The following is a 19,714-nucleotide window of genomic DNA, read 5'->3' on the forward strand; positions in this document are numbered from 1 at the left end:
AATTGATAAATTGTAGCCATTGAACAATAAATTATATGTTGAGTCATATCTTAAACATTAATTTTAATTAAATGTACACTGAACAAAAAAAACCTCGATGATTTATATTAATAACTTGAAAAACCTTACCGAACCAAATAAATCACAACGGTTGAAATTCCATTTGATATCTTTTTTCAAACACACTAATCCTTTAATGAGAATTCTTGAATTGGCATTTTCAAAAGGAGAATTAAGGAAAATATATTTCTTTTGAACAAATAATGTGAAAAGACAGACCAAGGTTTCACGTGTATTTTTTTAATTTCAGAAACACAAATGTGCAATCGGTACCGTGTCAAAAAATTAATGTACTACATGCTTAAAATTTCCATTTTTAAGTATTTTTGACAATTCATAATGGAATGACCGGTTTTTTTTTTTATTAATGATGAAACGACTTCTCTTTTTTCTGCGCATGCTCACTATTTTGTATAGTAAGCACCACTATATTGATCCCGTTTCGTTATGGGGGCCTCTATGCTATAATGTTTTTTTGCGCGTGCATCCAGTTCTATAAATATCGATGATATAAAGGACTTTATACGGATTTCCATAGTCGGCAGCGCACTTCTTTCTATTAATAACGATGATACTAAACATCAATTCTATAAATAGCGATGATAAACGTCCTCTCTATATAACTAAACTAACACAATGATGATTCAATTGAAATTGAAAGCCTTTAGTTACCGAACAATACAAATCGCAACGCTTGAAATTCCATATATCACTTATTTTGCAAACATAACAATCCTTTAACGGAAATTTTGGAATTTGGGATAGTATGTTCTACTGACTGATTAATGTGAAAAGACAGACCAACGTAAAACGCGTCTTTTTTAAATTCAGAACCACAATGTCCTACCGTACCGGTACCGTATAATCAGATAAAGAAAGGCTTGGGGTAAAATGCTGACGATGGACCCTTCACTTTGGAGGGTCCATAGTGGAGGGGGTGGAGCTTTGTGTGTCAATCTTAATTTAGAATCTGTTTGATCTGTCATTCCAATTTCATCATGCACCTAATAGCTAAAACATATGGGTTGTTTATTAGAAATTGAAAAAAAGGAGAGGGAGGTCCTTACATTTAATGAACTTTATCAGGATACATAAATTACTGTGTAACAATTATTTTAAGTCCAGTGAGACTGTGAACAGGAAGTTAACTCACCTCAACGTTGGGAGAGATTTATCTTTTTTCTCCGAGTAACAAATGTTAATATATTAATAGTAAAAAAAATGCTATGGATGTGGACAATTATTCACAGAAAATTTTAGAAAACCACCAAATGATCTTGTTCTCAAACAGTATGATTATCGGAAATATCCGAGTCCGAATTCCAAGTCACCAAGAGTGTCAGCTTCGTTGCAAAATATGTATTAACAATGCGGATTGTTGTCGGAGACAATGTCCGTTGTTTGAAATGTCTCGCCATGTCATAGTGCATTTAGACATTTCAGCACAATTATCTTCAGAACATAGGGACATTTAAAGGAAAAGTAATATAAAATAAATTAATTATTTTTACAAGACTTACACTTTTGTAGAATAAAATTCATAAGCTGTTATAAATTTTAAAAATTTTGTCCATTTCAGCAATAATGCAACTGTAATATTTTTACTACCGGGTATATACATCTTAGGTAGAATTAATGAACAATAAACCCAGCACCAAAATGAAAGTGCCACCATTTGTCATCGTCAATTAGGGGAGAGAAGTTTTATGTGCTTGTGTTTAAAAGTCATATAAATAAAACAATGTGCCCCATTTTGTTGCTGATAACTTAATTGGAATGACAGATCAAACGGACTCTGAATTAAGACTGACATACCAAGCTCCACCCCCTCCACTATGGACCCTCCAAAGTGGAGGGTCCATCGTCAGCATTTTACCCCAAGCCATAAAGAAATCCTCGTACCTATTCTCCCTTTCATATGTACTCAACTGAAGAGGTAATAATGTAGCAACAAAAACAATTCAATGCAAAAACTCAAGAGCTTTCCAGATATTATTACACGGAAACTTTAGAATTACCTTTATTCAGGGTCCTAGTTGAATTAAAAACAAACTCTAAAATCATCTGTTCTAAGCACACAAAACAACAATGTCGTACAATTGTCATATCTGATTTGTTTATTTGATGTTTACGGGAAGATAAGCAACGACGAAAAGAACATGTATTGAAAACTTTTTATGCAGCAATATTATTGCAAAAGTTTAGTTATTATGTTTTTAAAATAACTTTTAGCCCAAAATTATAAAATGTTGTAAAATTTGATGTATAAATTTGTAATTCCTGGCCGAAACGCTATTTGAAAATAAAAAAGTAAATCCATTCAGTCTTCTTTCTTTTAATTGCACAAAAGAAAAACGTGAACCCAAATTGCTTTGGGTCCGATTTTTTTCAGAACATCCTACGAATCGGCAACCTTTTATTTATTCTGCAGTTTGAAGAGAGCAGCCCCCGAAAAAGCCATCCTTTTAAATATGACCTTGTCCATAACGAAACTAAAATATTACTTCAAGCATATCATATGAATTTAAACATTAACCTAATACAATTTCATCTCGAGAGACAGATGACAATTTAAGGTATTGTATATAATCAACGGTTATGTTTTCTTTTAGCCATTTGCTTTGGGTAAAAATTATGTCAGAAAACAGGTGATAGAATACAAAAAAATGACAGAAGAAAGTTGGCATTGGTTTTAATTTTGAACTTTAATATTTAAACGTTTCATAGTAAAACAAACATTAAGAGAATATTGTACAAGCAATGCATGTCCTTAGTCACTCTTTAAATTTGTTTTACATGCCTTATAGATATAAAGTAAAGCACAACACCACTTGTTTTAAGTTCCTGTAGTATAAAAGCCACAAAAAAATTCTGATGCCGAAATAGTGCTGATGAATTGTTGCCCTTGATGATAATGTACACGAGGGTTTTACCGACCTCGGACTTTAATTGAAACACTGATTAAGCATAGCCTATACCCGATCAATAAATACGAGAAAATTTTAGAAATGAATAACTTTAACACATTGTAATAAGTAACAAATGTCAAATTTAAAAAAAAAAAAATAATATGTTATATATAACTGCTGTGTTGGACAGGATAGTACAGTTGGATATGTATGATAACTTCCTAATTTCTCTTTTTCCACCTGGAGTGAAACATTAACTGAGTGGAGCACTAAGTTTAACAAATCGTAAATACGTGTCCCGTTTGAAAATTGTTTACTAACCTCATAAAAATGTAACAAAATTCATAATTGATAAGTAGTTTATTATATTGAATCAACACAGAAAGTTTCAAATCATTTCATTAAACAATATTAAAACAAGGTATCTGTTATTCAATACTTACTTGGAATGCCCCCATTGTTATATGAATATACAAAATAAGTAAAGTCAACATTTAACGGAAAATTGACATCAATTTTGGTTGAAAATTAATTTCCACCATATGGAAGAGCTTAACAAAGAGTGTGGTAAAATAAAGCATCTGCAGTTAATAGTTGCAGAGAAATCTTTGACGAAATATATTTGTATAATAATGTATGATTGAAAATTTCTAAAAATAAACAATTGTCATTGAGCAGGAAGTTTGGGGAGTCTGATTGGTACAACAATGGATACATAATTAAGTAAAATACAAATTACATGCTTTATGTTCAGTCTCATTGAGACAAAATTATGTACTAGAGTCTAGTTTAACACGTTTTGTCATGTTTCAACTGTTTGTTAGATGAATTTGCCATTCCTTTTTTGGGGGGGATTCAAAATTCCACATCATTCAACGTTTGTTATTTAAAATAACAGATTGCTTACACAACTATTTCATTATACGGTTTAAAAAAAGGAATGCACCATTTATTTCAATAACAATTAAAAAGATATCGTACCGATTTGAAATATTTGATAATTTCTATAACGATTGAAACACAAAGACTATAAAAGCAGCGCGCCTGCAGTAAACACAACATACTGTTGGAACATAACACGTAAAGGTAATTTAAAAAAAAAATCTTAAAAATAATTTACAATCCTCTTTTGTTTCAACCAGCATGCAGTTTAAAGTTGTTAAAAATGTGGATATTGATTTTGTGTAAATTGTTACTAATATGTAACCTTAAGGCAATTATTATTATCTGAATTGGTGAATTATATTTTAGCTCATCCTTACCAAAGAGTAAACTAGGTTTTATCGATAGGAGGAGGGCATATATTGTTTTTGTTCTTGGAGAAATAAGGACGAACTTTTTGAAAAGTAGTTATAATTGTTTTATTTTGGTTTGTATACACTATACTGTGCTAAATAGCAAATTTTAAATACGAATGGGTCTAGATTCCATTCCAAAAATACTTTAATCTGAAGGAGAAGTTTTCAATCATTATATAATCAGTAATATTGATTTATAGTAATACAGCCTAGACCCAGTTTGAGTCCAAATTCTTACCTCAGATAATTGTCAAACTATTATGAAATTTACCATTTGTTTATGACGTCTGCATAGTTTTAAGTGGTGAGAAGAAGACAAATCTATTCGGTAGAGAATCAAGAAGGTCTTTTTTTTTCATTGTTTGCTTCTACTTCCTTTTTAGTAAAACACGATTTTTTGCTAATTTTTATTTATTTATATATAACCGAATTATTTTGAAAACTATTTAAAACCATACACCAAATAAAGAGAAGGACTAAAACTACATAATGCTCATGAGTAAATGAGGATTTAAATAAGGACATGCTTTTGAGTAATGTTTTTCAGGTAAATAAACAAAAAATATTTTTATAAATGCAAAAACATATGGCCATGTTGGATTCTTGTTTTTACCAAATAAATGAATAAAAGGTTTTCATAATATGCAAAAATATTTGATCAAATGAACGAATGAAATATATGATACATTTTTAGACCTTGCTATACTTTCCCCCTTTTTATTGTGTATGTGTGTGTTATTTATGAATTTATCAATCACTTTGCTATTTCCAAGTTTCATCGCTAGATTTGATCATCATAGTATATGTGTATTTTTGGAACAGCTGTTGAAGACATGGGAACCTCAGTACTTTTTATAGTAGCCCTCGTGCTTACGATATGTGCAGTGGTCTTCCAGATTATTGGCTTGGCAGCACCATATTGGGTCTTCATAGATGGTAGTTTATTTGATACGTGGTACGGTTTGTGGACTACGTGCATTAAATCACAGACAGCTACAACATGTACAAGTGAAGACGCTAAAGAAGGTACCGTTAGTCGTTTTTTGTTCAACAGTGTTATAAATTTAACGATTTTTCAAAAAGTATCTATCTCGATCGTTTTAATTTCCCGTTGCAAGAGTTATCTCTTTGTTTCAAGATGGATATTATACGTTTTTGAATACTAATTTTAGTATTCATGATGTATTTCATTTCATGGGAGAATGATTAATTGCATGTATCAGAGTGGTTAATATTAAATTATTTTAAGAACCAATAACTAAATTATGTGAATAGTTAAAATATATAAGATGTGAATATTAAGTAAGATTTGCTTTATTTGTAGCTTTGTTTGTCTATACGAGTTGCAATGATAGAAAATGCAACATAATTTAATGTCCAAGGAAAGGACTAATTGTATGTAAAATGATAAATTTAGATTATGTCTGTGTTGTTATTTATATTAAAAGGCATACAGTTTACTAACATCTTTAATGCAGATTGGGAGAGAGCTGTACGAGCTATGAGCATTCTTGGGTTTCTAGTGTTGATTGTCGCTGTTGTCATGACTGTTCTAAAACTATTCGTCATGAAAGACAAGAAACCGGTTCTTTTTGCCGGTATAGGAACATCATTTGCCGGAGGTAAGATTTACATTTCGGCTTAAAATGTGTTTACTGGATATCTTGAAATATCTAAGATCAATAAATATTAATTGATATATAATGTAAGGAAAATTATTCATGCATTTCAGGTATCTTTATCCTGATAGCAGTGGCAGTGTTTGCAGCAAAAAATAAAGATGTTTTAGCTGCTTCTGGTGTTAATGATTTTGACTACCATTTTGCGTTTGCGTTCAGTATCATTGCGATGATAACGGCATTCGCCGCAGGAGGTGTGATGCTATTTGGCATGATGAAAGAGTGAGTTGCCTGTACGGACATCCGATGCGTTTCACATGTGGAGGATTCTTTTCAAGAGATTTTGAACACCTTTAATTATTGTGAATTGTGTGTAAATGTGTGTTACTCTAATATATCCATATCATGTTTTCTCTTCTTTTACATGAATATTTACCTTAGGGACTTACATGTAAAGCATGATGTCATAGAGCACATTTATTGGTCAAGGAGCTTATTTGTTAGTATGTAAATTTTTACACACCTTTTATATTATTCTACAGTGATGTGCCATATCATGTAGTAATCATTGAAAGAAGACGGTTCAGTTTCCTTCATTATTTGCCCTATAATTCAAAAGTTGTTAAAAGAAGTTCGCTCCTCACTTTTTCGGTAACTATTTTATGTCACCTGTTATCTAAAATTTTTGCATCATATATTGATTCTATTTATATATTTATATTTATATTTTACAATTCCAAATAAACTATGCTAAATGAAATTGTTAAAAGAATATTATATATTATAAGAATATATATTAGTAAGGGATTTTTTTGTGGCGGAAGGTTTAAAAGAAGAATGAAAATTTTTCATAAAGCAATAGTTTTAAAGTACTGTAACTTTAGTCTTCTGATTTTAGCCCGAACTAAACTTCCAGACAGTTTGTGTATTACGCTAATTCATGCTGTTCTGAAAAAAACCCATTTTTAAACAATATTTTGATATTTCTATCGATATATTTTGGAATATTAAATTTAGAGGAAAAAATACTAGTTTTAAAAATTGATCCATATCCGATCGAAATTAGGCTGATTCCGACTCGAATGATTTTAAATTTGAATATACAACAATTTTACCAAAAAACTGGAAGGTTCCGTTATAATATGATTTGCAAATTAATTGAACAATTAAATTTAACTGAATTTTTGGCTGCAATTGAAGAAAAATATTGATTTTTCACTTTTTGTACTTTTAAATTAAGATCGGGATCCGTTTCTTTTTAATCAGGATCGGTCAAAATTTGGAATGTAACAATATTTTTTAACTTTTGCCATTTTGAATCAGTTATGAAAGCAAAATCAGCAAGTGCGGGCGTTGTCTCGAAAATTAAAAGTAGTACTTGGAAAACGACGAACAAGTACAGGCCAATGTTGTTCATTCATAATATCAACATAATATTAGGCAATGAAGACTCGCAAAAAATTCATGTAAATACATGGTTTTTTTTTCGATCGGCGATTGCAATTGTGGCCACTACCTACGTTATACTATAGGCATAGCCTTACGTTTACGCAGCTTGTTACGCCGCTTTATGCTTGACTAAGTTTGGAGTAAGTCCTTGGGCTAGACTTAAGTTAGGGCCAAAGCTTATGCCTCCTTATGAACCGGGTCCCTGACGCCCACACGAACAGAGCTGTCTATAAATTCTGTAATACCTCAATGTATAAAACAATCACTCAACTATATTTTAATTCATTTTTTCTCTTCGTTTACATTTAAAACTACTAATGCGACTCAATTATTAGCTTTAAATTAAAACAAGCTGTCTCCTGGTTTTGTTTTGCTCACCTGAGCTGAAAATTCAAGTGAGCTTTTCTGATCAAAATTTGTCCGTTGTCTGTCGTCGGCATTGGCGTTGACGTTGGCGTTGTCGTTGTAAACTTTTCACATTTTCTTCTTCTTCTCCAGAACCACTGGCCAGATTTCAACCATATTTGGCTCAAAGCATTAATGGGTAAAGGGGATTTACGTTTGTTCAAATGAAGGGCCACGCCCTCTTTAAAGGGGAGATAATTGAGAATTATTGAAGATTTGTTGGTATTTTTCAAAAATCTTCTTCTCAAAAACTATTTGGCCAGAAAAGCTTAAACTTGTGTGGAGGCATCCTCAGGTAGTGTAGATTCAAGTATGTACAAATCATGGTCCCTGGGGGTAGGGTGGGGCCACAATAGTGGGATTAAGTTTTACATAGGAATATATAGAGAAAATCTATAAAAATCTTCTTTCAAAAAACTATTTGGCCAGAAAAACTCAAATTAAAATGGAAGCATCCTCAGGTAAATTCAAATTTGTTCAAATCATGGTCCCCGGGTGTAAGGTGGGGCCACAACAGGGGGATAGGAATATATAGAAAAAATCTTTAAAAATCGTCTTCTCAAAAACTTTTAGGCCACAAAAGCTCAAATCAAAATGAAAGCATCCTGAGGTAGTGTAGATTCAAGTTTGTTCAAATCATAGTCCCTGGGGGTATGGCGGGGCCACAATGGGGGAATAGATTTTTACATAGGGATATATAGAGAAAATATCTTTAAAAATCTTCTCAAAAACTATTAAGCCAGGAAAGCTCAAATATGAGTGGAAGCATCCTCAGATAGAAAAGATTCAAGTTTGTTCAAATCATGGTCCCCGGGGGTATGGTGAGGCCACAATGGGGGAATGGATTTATACATAGGAATATATCGAGAAAAATTTTTACAAATCTTTTTCTCAAAAACTATTGGGTCAGAAAAGCTCAAATTTGACTGGAATCATACTCAGATAGTGTACATTCAAGTTTGTTCAAATCATGGTCCCCGGGGGTAGGGTAGGGCCACAATTGGGGTATGAATTTTTATACAGGACTATATATAGAAAATCTTTTAATTTTTTTAAAACTATTAGGCAAGGAAAGCTCAAATTGGCGCGTAAGCATCCTTAGATAGTATAGATTCAAGTTTGTTTAAATCATGGTCCCTGGGGGTAGGGCGGTGCAACAATGGGGGATAAATTTTTATATATAAGAAAATCTTTAAAAATCTCCTTCTCAAAACTATTTGGCTAGGAAAGCCCAAATTTGAGTGGAAGCATCCCCAGATCGTATAGATTCAAATTTGTTTAAATCCCAGGGTACGGTGAGGCCACAATGGGGGGGGGGGTGAATTTTTACATAGGAATATATTGAGAAAATCTTTAAAAATCTTCTTTTTAAAAACTATTGGGCCAGAAAAGCTTGAACTTGTTTAGAGGCATACTCGGGTAGTGTAAAATCAAGTTTGCAAAATCATAGACCCTGGGGGTAGGGCGGGGCCGCAATGGCGGGTTAAATTTTTACATAGGAATATATAGAGAAAATCTTTGAAAATATTCTTGGAAAGTTTTCAGTCCAAAACTCAAAACTTTCTGTGAAAGCTCAGGTTATGGAGATTTAAGTTTAATGAAACCATGATCCCCTAGAGAAAAGTGGCTCCACAAAATGGGAGGGGGGTATATAGGATTAGAGAAAAAGCTTCTTAGAGGTACAACAACAAAAGGGGCTTGGTATTTATAAAAAGAAAAAAGATGTGGATAAAAATGGGCAGATTTTCATTTTTTTTTAGCAAGTTCTACTGTACCTAGTTGTCAAGATATTTTGATTTTGATACTGTAATGCTAATTTGATCAGAGTTAAGGTAATTGTTGCTCATGTGAGCGATGTGGCCCCTGGGCCTCTTGTTTTTGTTTTTTATTTTTCTTGTTTTGTCTTTTGGTATGAAGGAGACCCTGCAGTAGGTTTATGGCAACCTGATATGGCAACCTTTATGGCATCTTCTCTGTATGAATAATAACCTTTGTCGATGTTTAATGGAATATTGAGTTAGTTTTAATCTATACCCAGTGTACAAAAAATCCCAAAAGAATATGCAAGGTTAATTTCATAACCACATGTGCCATGTAAAATATTTAAGTTTGCAATTGATTGTATGATTGAAATTTAATTTGAATCGTTATACATTATATTATACTTGTCCTCGTCATCTTCGTGCGTTAACAATGACTTTTTACCACGCCATTCTTTACACGTTTCAAATTTGTGGAGAGAAGACCCAGAGACAACAAAATCATTTAAAAACAGTTGTAAATAAGTAGGATTTTGCATGAATTGCATCGTGTTGTTATATTTAGACCCATATTATGATAAAACCTTTTGCATTACAAATATTTTTCCACTCATTCCACATCCAACAGAAACCAAATAACGGTTATAATTCGAAAAATGTTTAAAATTAATTGATGAAATTTTCACTCTCCTTGTGCGCCCAGATTCCTGCCGAATGTACATCTTAAGCGCCCACTTTCTTTTATAAATGATGAAACTAATCGTCCTTTTTCTTCGTACGCTCAGTTTTTATATAGTACATTTTTCTACGCATGCTCCAATACTATTAATATCGATGATAAAAGTCCTCAGTACAGAACCCCATAGTCAGCATCGCATGCTAATTATTTTGCAGCGTCGGCATTTCTATAAGGATCTTGTTTCTATAAATATCGATGATATGAAGACTTCTAAACTTTAAATTTTTTTCCACGCATACCGCAGTGCTATAAATATCGATGATAAAAGTCTTCTATGCATAATTAATCTTGAAAAATTGATGATCCATTTACCGAACAAATAAATCAAGACGTTATAAAGACATTTGCCATCCTTTTTAAATGTAAGATGCCTTTAATGGAAATTTTTGAATTGACAATTTCAAAACGAGAATTTAGGATGATATATTGCCTAGAACGATCATATGAAAAAGACAGATCAAGGTAACATGCGTCTTCAGAAACACAAATATGCTACAGGTACCGTATCAAAATTTTCAAAATGAAAATCAAGACAACCTTCAATAACCAGGTATTGAAAATCATCGTACCTATTCTCACTCACAAATGTGATAAAACTCAACTGAAAGCTATTCACACACCTTATTTAACGTATCAACTCAAATTTTTGACATTTTTTATGACCTAAAAACTATTCCTGTATATTTAAAATTATGAAAATTTGGCATGCATGTTTTCATTCTTTTCAAAAACTCAAAGAAACCCTGTGTTATCTTCTGAAAAACATTCAATACAAAGTATGATATATAAAACCTAGCCGTTAGATGATCTAAAACCAATACGGTCTTTTTATTCACAAGTGGTCTTTAGGTAACATCATTGCAAACACTCAAGAGCTTTTGGAAATTTTTTTTTTCACGGAAAACTAAGTTTAAATTTAATTCAGGGTCTGAGCTAAAAAACCAATTTGTAAAAGTTTATATATCTTACGTTTAAGATTGTTGATTTGATTTGAACATATTTTATTGTATACATATATATAAGATACATAAACAAATGTTTCGTACACAGGTTTTGACAACTTACTAGGTCTTTACTGATTGTTCTAAACACACAAAACAACAATCTTATAAATTAAAATTTAAAAGATTTGCAGGTCAATGTTTTGTTTATCGAAATTTTGTCTTGAAGGGTACATCCAGACAAATATTCTTATTTCGTTTAAATACTCATCTGATCATTTAAAACACGGTCCCAAACCCCCCCCCCCCCCGAACTTTGTAGGATTGATAATTTAGCTGGAATTAATTAAAATGCCAAACCTCACCGAGAGTAACCTGACGCTCGGCTGCTTCCACCGTTATCAGCTGTGTGACACCACAATCGTGTCCCATTGCAGAGGCAGTCTCTATTGCTTTGCAAACTAAGTATTGCCATCTGATTATCACTGTAAACAAAGATGAGTAGAAGATGTGTTACGGGTGGGTGTTTAATTACAAATTTGGAGTGTTCCAGCACAAATTTCAATTTAAGAAAGAACCATATTTGAGCCAAATTAAATTACTTTTCCTATCTTAGACCCAAGGGAAAATGGCATGAATGTATATCATGTATATAATTTGATATACCTGAACTCTTCTTTCATTTTTAAATAAACTTGATTAATCTGTTGAAAGGGAAAAAATAAAATAAATTAAAATACTATTTACTACACAAAATATTCAGACTCATTTAAATATAAAGGACTAGACTTTGACCCGTGCGTACACGGGTTGACATTGCATATCGGACATTTACGAAAAAGGTACATAGACACATCTTATTATTTAAATTTACATAACAAAACTATAAGCCTACAATAATGCTATTAATATAACTACACTTTCCTTAGTTGGAATAATCTAATTGTGTTTAGAGAAAGGCCCTCACTACAGTTAGAATGTCTCCCTTATACCCGTAATGTAGCAGAAAATTGCAGAATCGCTCCGGAACGATTTTGGAGAAAGTTAATGAAGTTGCCTTGAAAATAACAGTCAAATTTATCACAACAAACCTTTTTGAGACTGCAAATACCTCTCAACTAAAGAATTTTTAAATCCATAGAATGGAAGAATTCAACACCTTTTCACTAACGTACAAGTATTTACCTTGTAAAACTGGGTTCGTAGGACATTATTCATTTTTACGATTAAACATATTCTATCTTCACTCTCCTAAAATATAATGTAACTTTTTTGCATGTAATCAAATATTATTTGTCACCACGATGACAAAAGTAAGTACTTAGTTGAAATGTATATTTGGTTTTTTTAAACTTTCTCTCATAAGAAATCATTAAAATATATATTTATGAACAGAATGTATAGCAAATGAAAATTTACCCGTATTTGTATTATAATTTCTAAGTTTATTCATGCAGATGTGATATTGTGGAAACATACACTAAAGATCCCGTTAGCGTGAATGTATTGCGCAAGCGCAAGATTGTAAAATCCAAAAAAATCCACGTGGTTTCCGGGATTTTTTGGGAATTTTTGTTGATTATTAATTAGCGAAGCTTAACTGAGAAAAAATAAAAACAAAATTGGTAATCTTCAAGTATCAATGATCTTTAAAATATATAAAACAAAAGACAGTATTCTTCCCATTTCTCGGTATTAAAGACCAAATATTCGAGTCTATTATTTAATATAGTAGTATAGATACTTTGTGGACAGTTAAAGTGGTCTGAAATAGAAGGACAAAATGTGAAAAATAAAATATCTTAGTTGGTGCCAAATGAATAATCCCTAGAGACAATCATGTGGTATAGAATGTTCTTATAATCTAATTATTGAGAGAGAGAGAGAGAGAGAGAGAGAGAGAGACCTCATTTTTTGAATTTACCTTGAACATATATATACCATTTTGCCAACTTGCAAAATATGTCTGTGTTTTCCAAAGGATATGTAGTGTTAAATAATTCCTAATATTTAAAATTATTAAATATAAATGTATGTGATTCCTAGGAAGGGTTCAGACCGTAAACCTTATTAACCCATGCGCAGAGAAACACACAGAGTTACGTGTGATATTGTTTTTCTGAATTAGAGAAATATGCGATCTAATTGAATTAAATGATGAACGTGTGATTACTACATGTGCATAGATCTAATCTGGTAAGGCGGAGATTATTGAATTTTTTTTACCTGATTAAGATATCCAAATACCTCCGATAGTAAGTGATATACTCTCTGATCATAGAGACTCTAAGAGATCTAAGATATTTCCATTTTTTAGACTATAGCATCATTTAGGGTGTTGAGTCAAAACGAATTGTTACACATGTGAAAAGACATGATGCTAATTTCATTGTTATTTGCACAAAGCCTTGCCGAACAAAATATATCGCAACGTTTGAAATTACACATGCCTTTTTATCAAATATAACAAGCCTTTAATGGACGTTTTTAGATTGACATTTTCAAAACGAGAATTAAGGATAGTAAGTTCTATACATCGATTAATGTGAAAAGACAGATCAAGGTAACATACGTCTTTTTAAATTTCAGAATCACAAATGTGCTACAGGTACCGTATTAAAATTATCAAAATGAAAATCATGACAACCTTCAATAACCAGATAATAAAATGCACACGTACCTTTTCTTATTTTAATATTTGATGAAACTCAACTGAAGAGCTATTCACACACCTCATTAAATGTATCAACAGAAATCGTTGACATTTTCATGACCTGAAAACTATTCAGGTATATAAATATGAATAAATTTATATTTAAAGTTATGAAAATTTAACATGCTTGTTTTCATTCTTTTCAAAAACTCAAAGAAACCCTGTGTTATCATCTGAAAACTATTCAATACAAAATATGATACTTTAACAATATTGTATATGCATTAAATGTGCCTTGTTGCCACGTTAAGGGATGAAACAAAGAAAAAAGTCAGCATAAATGTAATGTCCCTTGTTGGCATCCCAAGAGATGAAACAAAGAAGAAAAGCATAATGTATTTTTGTTTAAACATTGTATATCGGAGAATGTAGTATTTTGTTATAGATGTACGGATGCACACATTTCAATGTACGATTTCTTTGTAAGACCTGTTTGTTTGTCGTTTAATCATAATTGGTGCATGGGATTTGACAGGCATTGTACGCCTCTGTCCTCTACTTATATTTAGAGGAGACGGAGGGGCTTAAAAACATATTTGGTTTTTTAATTTGTGTGAATGCATGTAGTTTGAAAACCCTCGTAATTTTCGCCCTCCTTTCACTTGCAAACAGTTTCGCCCCGTCTTGAATTTGCCCAGACACAGTTGTGTTTTAAGAGAGATAATTTGAGATATTGAAATTCGGTCAGTTTTAAATTCGTCCGCTCACAACGAGGGCGAAAAGAGCGAAAATAAATCGGGGCGAATATTTTCCTATATACAGTAATGATATACTTGCACATCTTATCAACGAGTAATGACAAAAGCGTAATTTAGCTCCATCCTGATTCCCCGTATACACCTCCGTATACTTCAAATCTTCAACAGCTGATGAAGACATAGGAACTTCTGTCCTTTTGCGACTAGCTCTCGCAATGACGATTTGTGCAGTGGTCTTTAAGATTACTGGCATGGCACCAACATATTGGATCTTCATAGATGCTGGTTCTACAAAGATTTATTCTGGTTTGTGGAGTTTGTGCACTAAAGCACAAACATTATCAACAATATTCACAAATTCGCAAAAAGCACAGATCTCAATCCTTTTAATTTTATGCTGCAAAAGTTTTCTTTCTTTGATTCGAATGAATATAATACGTTTTTGAAGACGAATGTTAGCATTTACATAGGTTTAATTAAGAGATGAATATTCTCGTAACTTAGCTACAGATTAAAATCTCCTACACGAAAATGCTAAGAAGCTATTTTGAATTACATTCTTAATTTGCACAAGACATACATCTTAAGGTTTAGGTTATTACATATAATTAATAGCAATAATGTAATAATGGTATGGTACATGTACATGTAAAGAACATTGACAATGTATATGCGATAAAATTTTACTAACAGGCAAAAAAAAAACCCCACAGATTTTTTCTTAATTATCATGAATATTGAAAGCTAGATGGAGATACTTCCCTAAATTACACAGTTCTTTAAAATTTTGAACACTTAATAATTGTATAAATTTGGAAACAGAAGGTTTTTTCCAATAATATTTCTTAATATATTTTACTCAGATTTCTCTATACTGTCAACATTTCAAAACAAAATGGAATTCATCTTCAATATCTGAACAAAATTTACATAAGTGTCTTTCCTTTGGTACATTAGTGTGTCGTCCACTTTCAATTGCAAGTCTATGAGATGACAATCTAATTCTTGCAATTTGTTTCTTATATGTAGAAGGTATTGATTTTGTTAAATAATATTGTAATGACTGATCTATTATATGCTTGTAAAAATAACATCGAGATGATGAATTAATCTGTTCTACAAGTTGTTGAGTAAAGTGATCAATGATTCTTTGCTTAATTAAAGAAAAATAGGTTGCACAATGTATATATTCCTGCTCACACCATATGTGTCCAGGTATGTAGAGCTATCGACAACATCAATTGGCTCGCCATTTAAATGCCACCTTTCACTATTGTGAATTTTACCACCATTTCTAAAAATAATAATTTTATTTTTTGTACATTTACAGTAAGATCCCAGACAGATGTATAAGAATATAATGTATTTAACATTTCTTGAAGCTCGTGTGCAGTTTCGGAGAAAATTACAATGTCATCTACGTACATTAAAACAAATAGATTTAATTCTTGAATTTGTATTGGTATGTTACCTTTACACAAAAATTCTATTTTATCACAAGTAGTACATGCATTTTTAATCGACTGCATAGAATAGCAATTTAGATTCATTTTATCTCTCTCTCCTTCTCTCCCCACTAACATTAAAATAAAATTAATGGCATATCTTATAGTTGTCATTCATATGTCAAATCCTAAAATAACTTGACATTGCTTAAGATATATCTTACAACATTGTGGACTGACCCTCAGGTCGCTGAGGCACTGGAAATTGAATGGATTTTCTGTTTAACGAGTCCGAGTACAGATCGAGTACGCACGCTTTCCCGCAGCGTTTCATTTGTATTGTGACGCCATCTTTTTGCTTATTTGACGCCATGGCGTGATTGTTTTACCTGCAGATATTCAGCGAAATTTGTTGAAAATAACTTGTTTGATGCGTAAAATTGATATTATATTGTGGAATAAACATAAAAGTCTCGAAGTATAAGCTACAATGTATATTATGATCGAAAACGTGAAGAGGATTCAGCAAGCCTAGCCCTCTGTCACGTTTTCTTAGCCCGCCTAAATATAGCTTAATTTACAATTTTTCAAGACAATGACCATGTATTTTATATCAATGACCCTTAATATGTGATGTTATATATTTATTTGTTACTTAAATATGTCTGAATGTTTGAATAATAATATAAAGATAACAATTTCCGCCTTTGTCAAATAAAAAATAGCTTTTATCTGACAAATTTGGGAAATTGTGCATACATAAAATAACTTTGATAAGACTCCTGGAACAAACCAGGAGGTAAAAGTTTTTTTTTTGGACCGTTTGATGCCTTTTAGTAATAACTTTAATATGTAGAACAGAAAAAGAAAAAAAAAGAAGTTTAAAAAGAAATGTGCAAAATTGATACATTTCAAGCAAAATCCCATAGGGTCCTATATAAAAGATTAACACATTTTGAGATGAACCCTTAAACAAACAGTTTTTTTTTTTATCCTAAAATGATAATTATATCAGTAAAAATTCATGTAAAAAATTTCATTCAAAAATCTAGGGCAGAACAAATTCGACCTGACCTCGTTAATTATGATTTGCAGGTTCAAAAAACAACGTAATAAATTCCCCGGGATTATTGGTACACCTAAGTGGCGCCTTGTGAAGTAATGACGTGAATTGTGATGTCATTTTAGCAACCCTATAAAGTTTTAGTTTTTAATCACTTTGATATTTATCATAATTTCAAATTGCAGCTAACGTGTTATGCTTTCTAAACAACACAAGTACAGCAAATGGATTTAAAATCCAAATCATATACTTTTTCAATCGGCCCAAATCAGCACTATGGCACTGCACGCAGATATCAAAAAGTCGGCCGAAATCGGCATTGTGGCACATAAATGGTTAACTTGAAATCAAGCTATACCGGTATATTGAATAGAGTAATGAACAACTCCACTTCGGCCGCTGCATGGAATATAGTAAAATTTCGTAAGTATATATGACACTAGACTTTGACCCGTGCGTGCACGGGTTGACATAACCAAGCTTTAAGCCTACAATTATGCTATAAATTTCACTACACTCTGCTTAGAAAAATCTAACTGAAAAACATTGGGACGGGCCTTCACCACAGTTAAAACGCCTCCCATATGTACACCCATATTAACGTAGCAAAAAAGTTGCAGAATCGCTCCGGAACGATTTTGGAGAAAATTAATGAAGCTGCATTGTAAATAATTAACAGTCAAATTATTCACCAAAAAATGTTTGAGGCTGTAAGTATCTTTCATCTAAGAATTTAATTCATACTAAAGAAGAATTCAACACTTTTCACCAACTTTTTTCCTCGCTTTGAATTTACACACCGTGTTGACATTCGGAACTCTCGGGATTTTTCATATTAAATGCACTGAGTTAGAGTTATCTCCCGTATTTCCTTTGATGAATATATGACAAATTTTCGGTTTCAATGAAAATTTACACGTATTTGTAATATCGTTTCTGAGTTTATCCATGCAATTGTCATATTATACATATATGAAACATAAACTAAAGAGCCTTCCGCATAATCCAAAAAATTCAGATGATTTCCGGATTTTTTAAAGGAATTTTCTTTGAGAACTTATTAACAAAGCTTGATTGAGAAAAAATAAAAACAAATTGGTAATCTTCAAGTATCAATGATGTTTTAAAATATATAAAACAAAAGACAGTACTAATCCGATTTCTCGGTATTAAAGCTCAAAGAATCGAGTCTATTATTTTAATATAGAAGTATAGATATAGAGAGCGTGGAGTATGTTAGCTTGCTCATTTTTTCTTTCATCAGTTACATATGTCAAAGTTGACTTCATATGGTGTATACATGGTCAGTAAATTTGGGGCAAGAGGGAGATTTACTGATCACGAATAAACGTAAAAACCATATTACTGAAATAAGTCAACTATTATATATCTCTAACCGAATGCCCTCAGGTTATTGACAAAAAGCCAATAAAACAATGAAAAGTAAGCGTTTTAAAACAATGTTACAAGTTTCAATATGGTTGCAAAACCGGACGTCATAATGCCCTAACAGTGACGTCATAATGCTCGAGGAAAGGTATATTTCGTACCGAGGGTTAATGGAATATATATGGTCTCCACGTAAATGTTGTAGCATTTGATTTCCTTATAATATAGCAGGATGTAAGATATTTATGTTTGCAGATTTATAATATATATATATATATATATATATATATATATATATATATATATATATATATATATATATATATATATATATACTAATATGAAAAACAAATTCGAATTCAAATCAAAATTTTTGTGACACGGGAAACCAATCAATGCTCAATGTACCATTATCATACCGATACATTTTGTCTATCCGTAAATTCAGAATATCCCAAAAAATTCTAATACTTGTTTATTTGTATCTATTTGACAAATACTCCTAGCCATTGATCAAGATAAATGACAAAATGAATGCACTCTTTAAATGTTATCGGATTCAGGTAGAGGAGAGCTCGAATTTGAAATAAATTTAAACGTATGTTAATTTATAAATAATGAAATGTGATCAAAAGTTATATTAATATACTTATAAAGGCTATGCAATTACATTCTGTGAACATTGAAAATAAAATGATTGCTTTTTTTTCACATTTTTTATATTAGTGGATGAACGTAGTTTGAGCACAAAGGTATTTACTATTTTGAAATATCAAGCAAAAAGTGGTGGAAGCAAAAACAGAGTATAGAACTAAAATGAAGTATAGGCACCAACAACAGCTAGGGGTCTGGGGCCGCTCATCGGGTTTCATGTTTTAAATATCGGCCAGAAACAATTTTAAGGCACTTTTCGTAGGTTAAATTTTGCCTTTTTTTACGTGGTAAAAAGGCAAAAACATTATTAATATAATCCCATTTGTTTTCACCAGCAGTCCTTTTTTAGCGAAATCAAAGTAAATGACGGAAAAATCATACTCAAGCTATTACCTGTCTCCGTATTTTACTTTACTATTAAAGGAAAAACATTTAAGACATTGTAATTAAAATTGTCACAATTCAAAAACAGTTGCAATGGTAATATTAAATTTTAAATAAGAAAATAGAAATATTGCTTGTTTTTTTGTAATTACATAGTCGTACACGATGTTACACACATGATTTTACAC

At 31.7% G+C, this 19,714-nt stretch overlaps 1 protein-coding gene across 1 annotated transcript; it reads left to right on the forward strand.

Annotated features, from left to right (window-relative positions):
• Window positions 1-3,982: 3,982 nt before the first annotated feature.
• On the forward strand, window positions 3,983-6,658 carry LOC128179106 (uncharacterized). The gene is made up of 4 exons (XM_052846607.1): window positions 3,983-4,055; window positions 5,090-5,293; window positions 5,746-5,889; window positions 6,000-6,658. Exons 2-4 carry the CDS (start codon window positions 5,101-5,103, stop codon window positions 6,170-6,172), a joined length of 510 nt encoding a protein of 169 aa, XP_052702567.1. The 5' UTR covers window positions 3,983-4,055; window positions 5,090-5,100; the 3' UTR covers window positions 6,173-6,658.
• Window positions 6,659-19,714: the final 13,056 nt, after the last annotated feature.

Source organism: Crassostrea angulata, chromosome 1, assembly GCF_025612915.1.
Source record: "Crassostrea angulata isolate pt1a10 chromosome 1, ASM2561291v2, whole genome shotgun sequence".
In the NCBI taxonomy this organism is placed as follows: Eukaryota; Metazoa; Mollusca; class Bivalvia; order Ostreida; family Ostreidae; genus Magallana; species Magallana angulata.

Bases quoted from the DNA above. Each gene is read 5' to 3' on its own strand.
- LOC128179106 (XM_052846607.1), top strand. From the start codon at position 5,101: ATGGGAACCTCAGTACTTTTTATAGTAGCCCTCGTGCTTACGATATGT. The intron at 5,294-5,745 runs GTACCGTTAGTC...TCTTTAATGCAG, and splicing joins AAGTGAAGACGCTAAAGAAG to ATTGGGAGAGAGCTGTACGA. The intron at 5,890-5,999 runs GTAAGATTTACA...CATGCATTTCAG, and splicing joins AGGAACATCATTTGCCGGAG to GTATCTTTATCCTGATAGCA.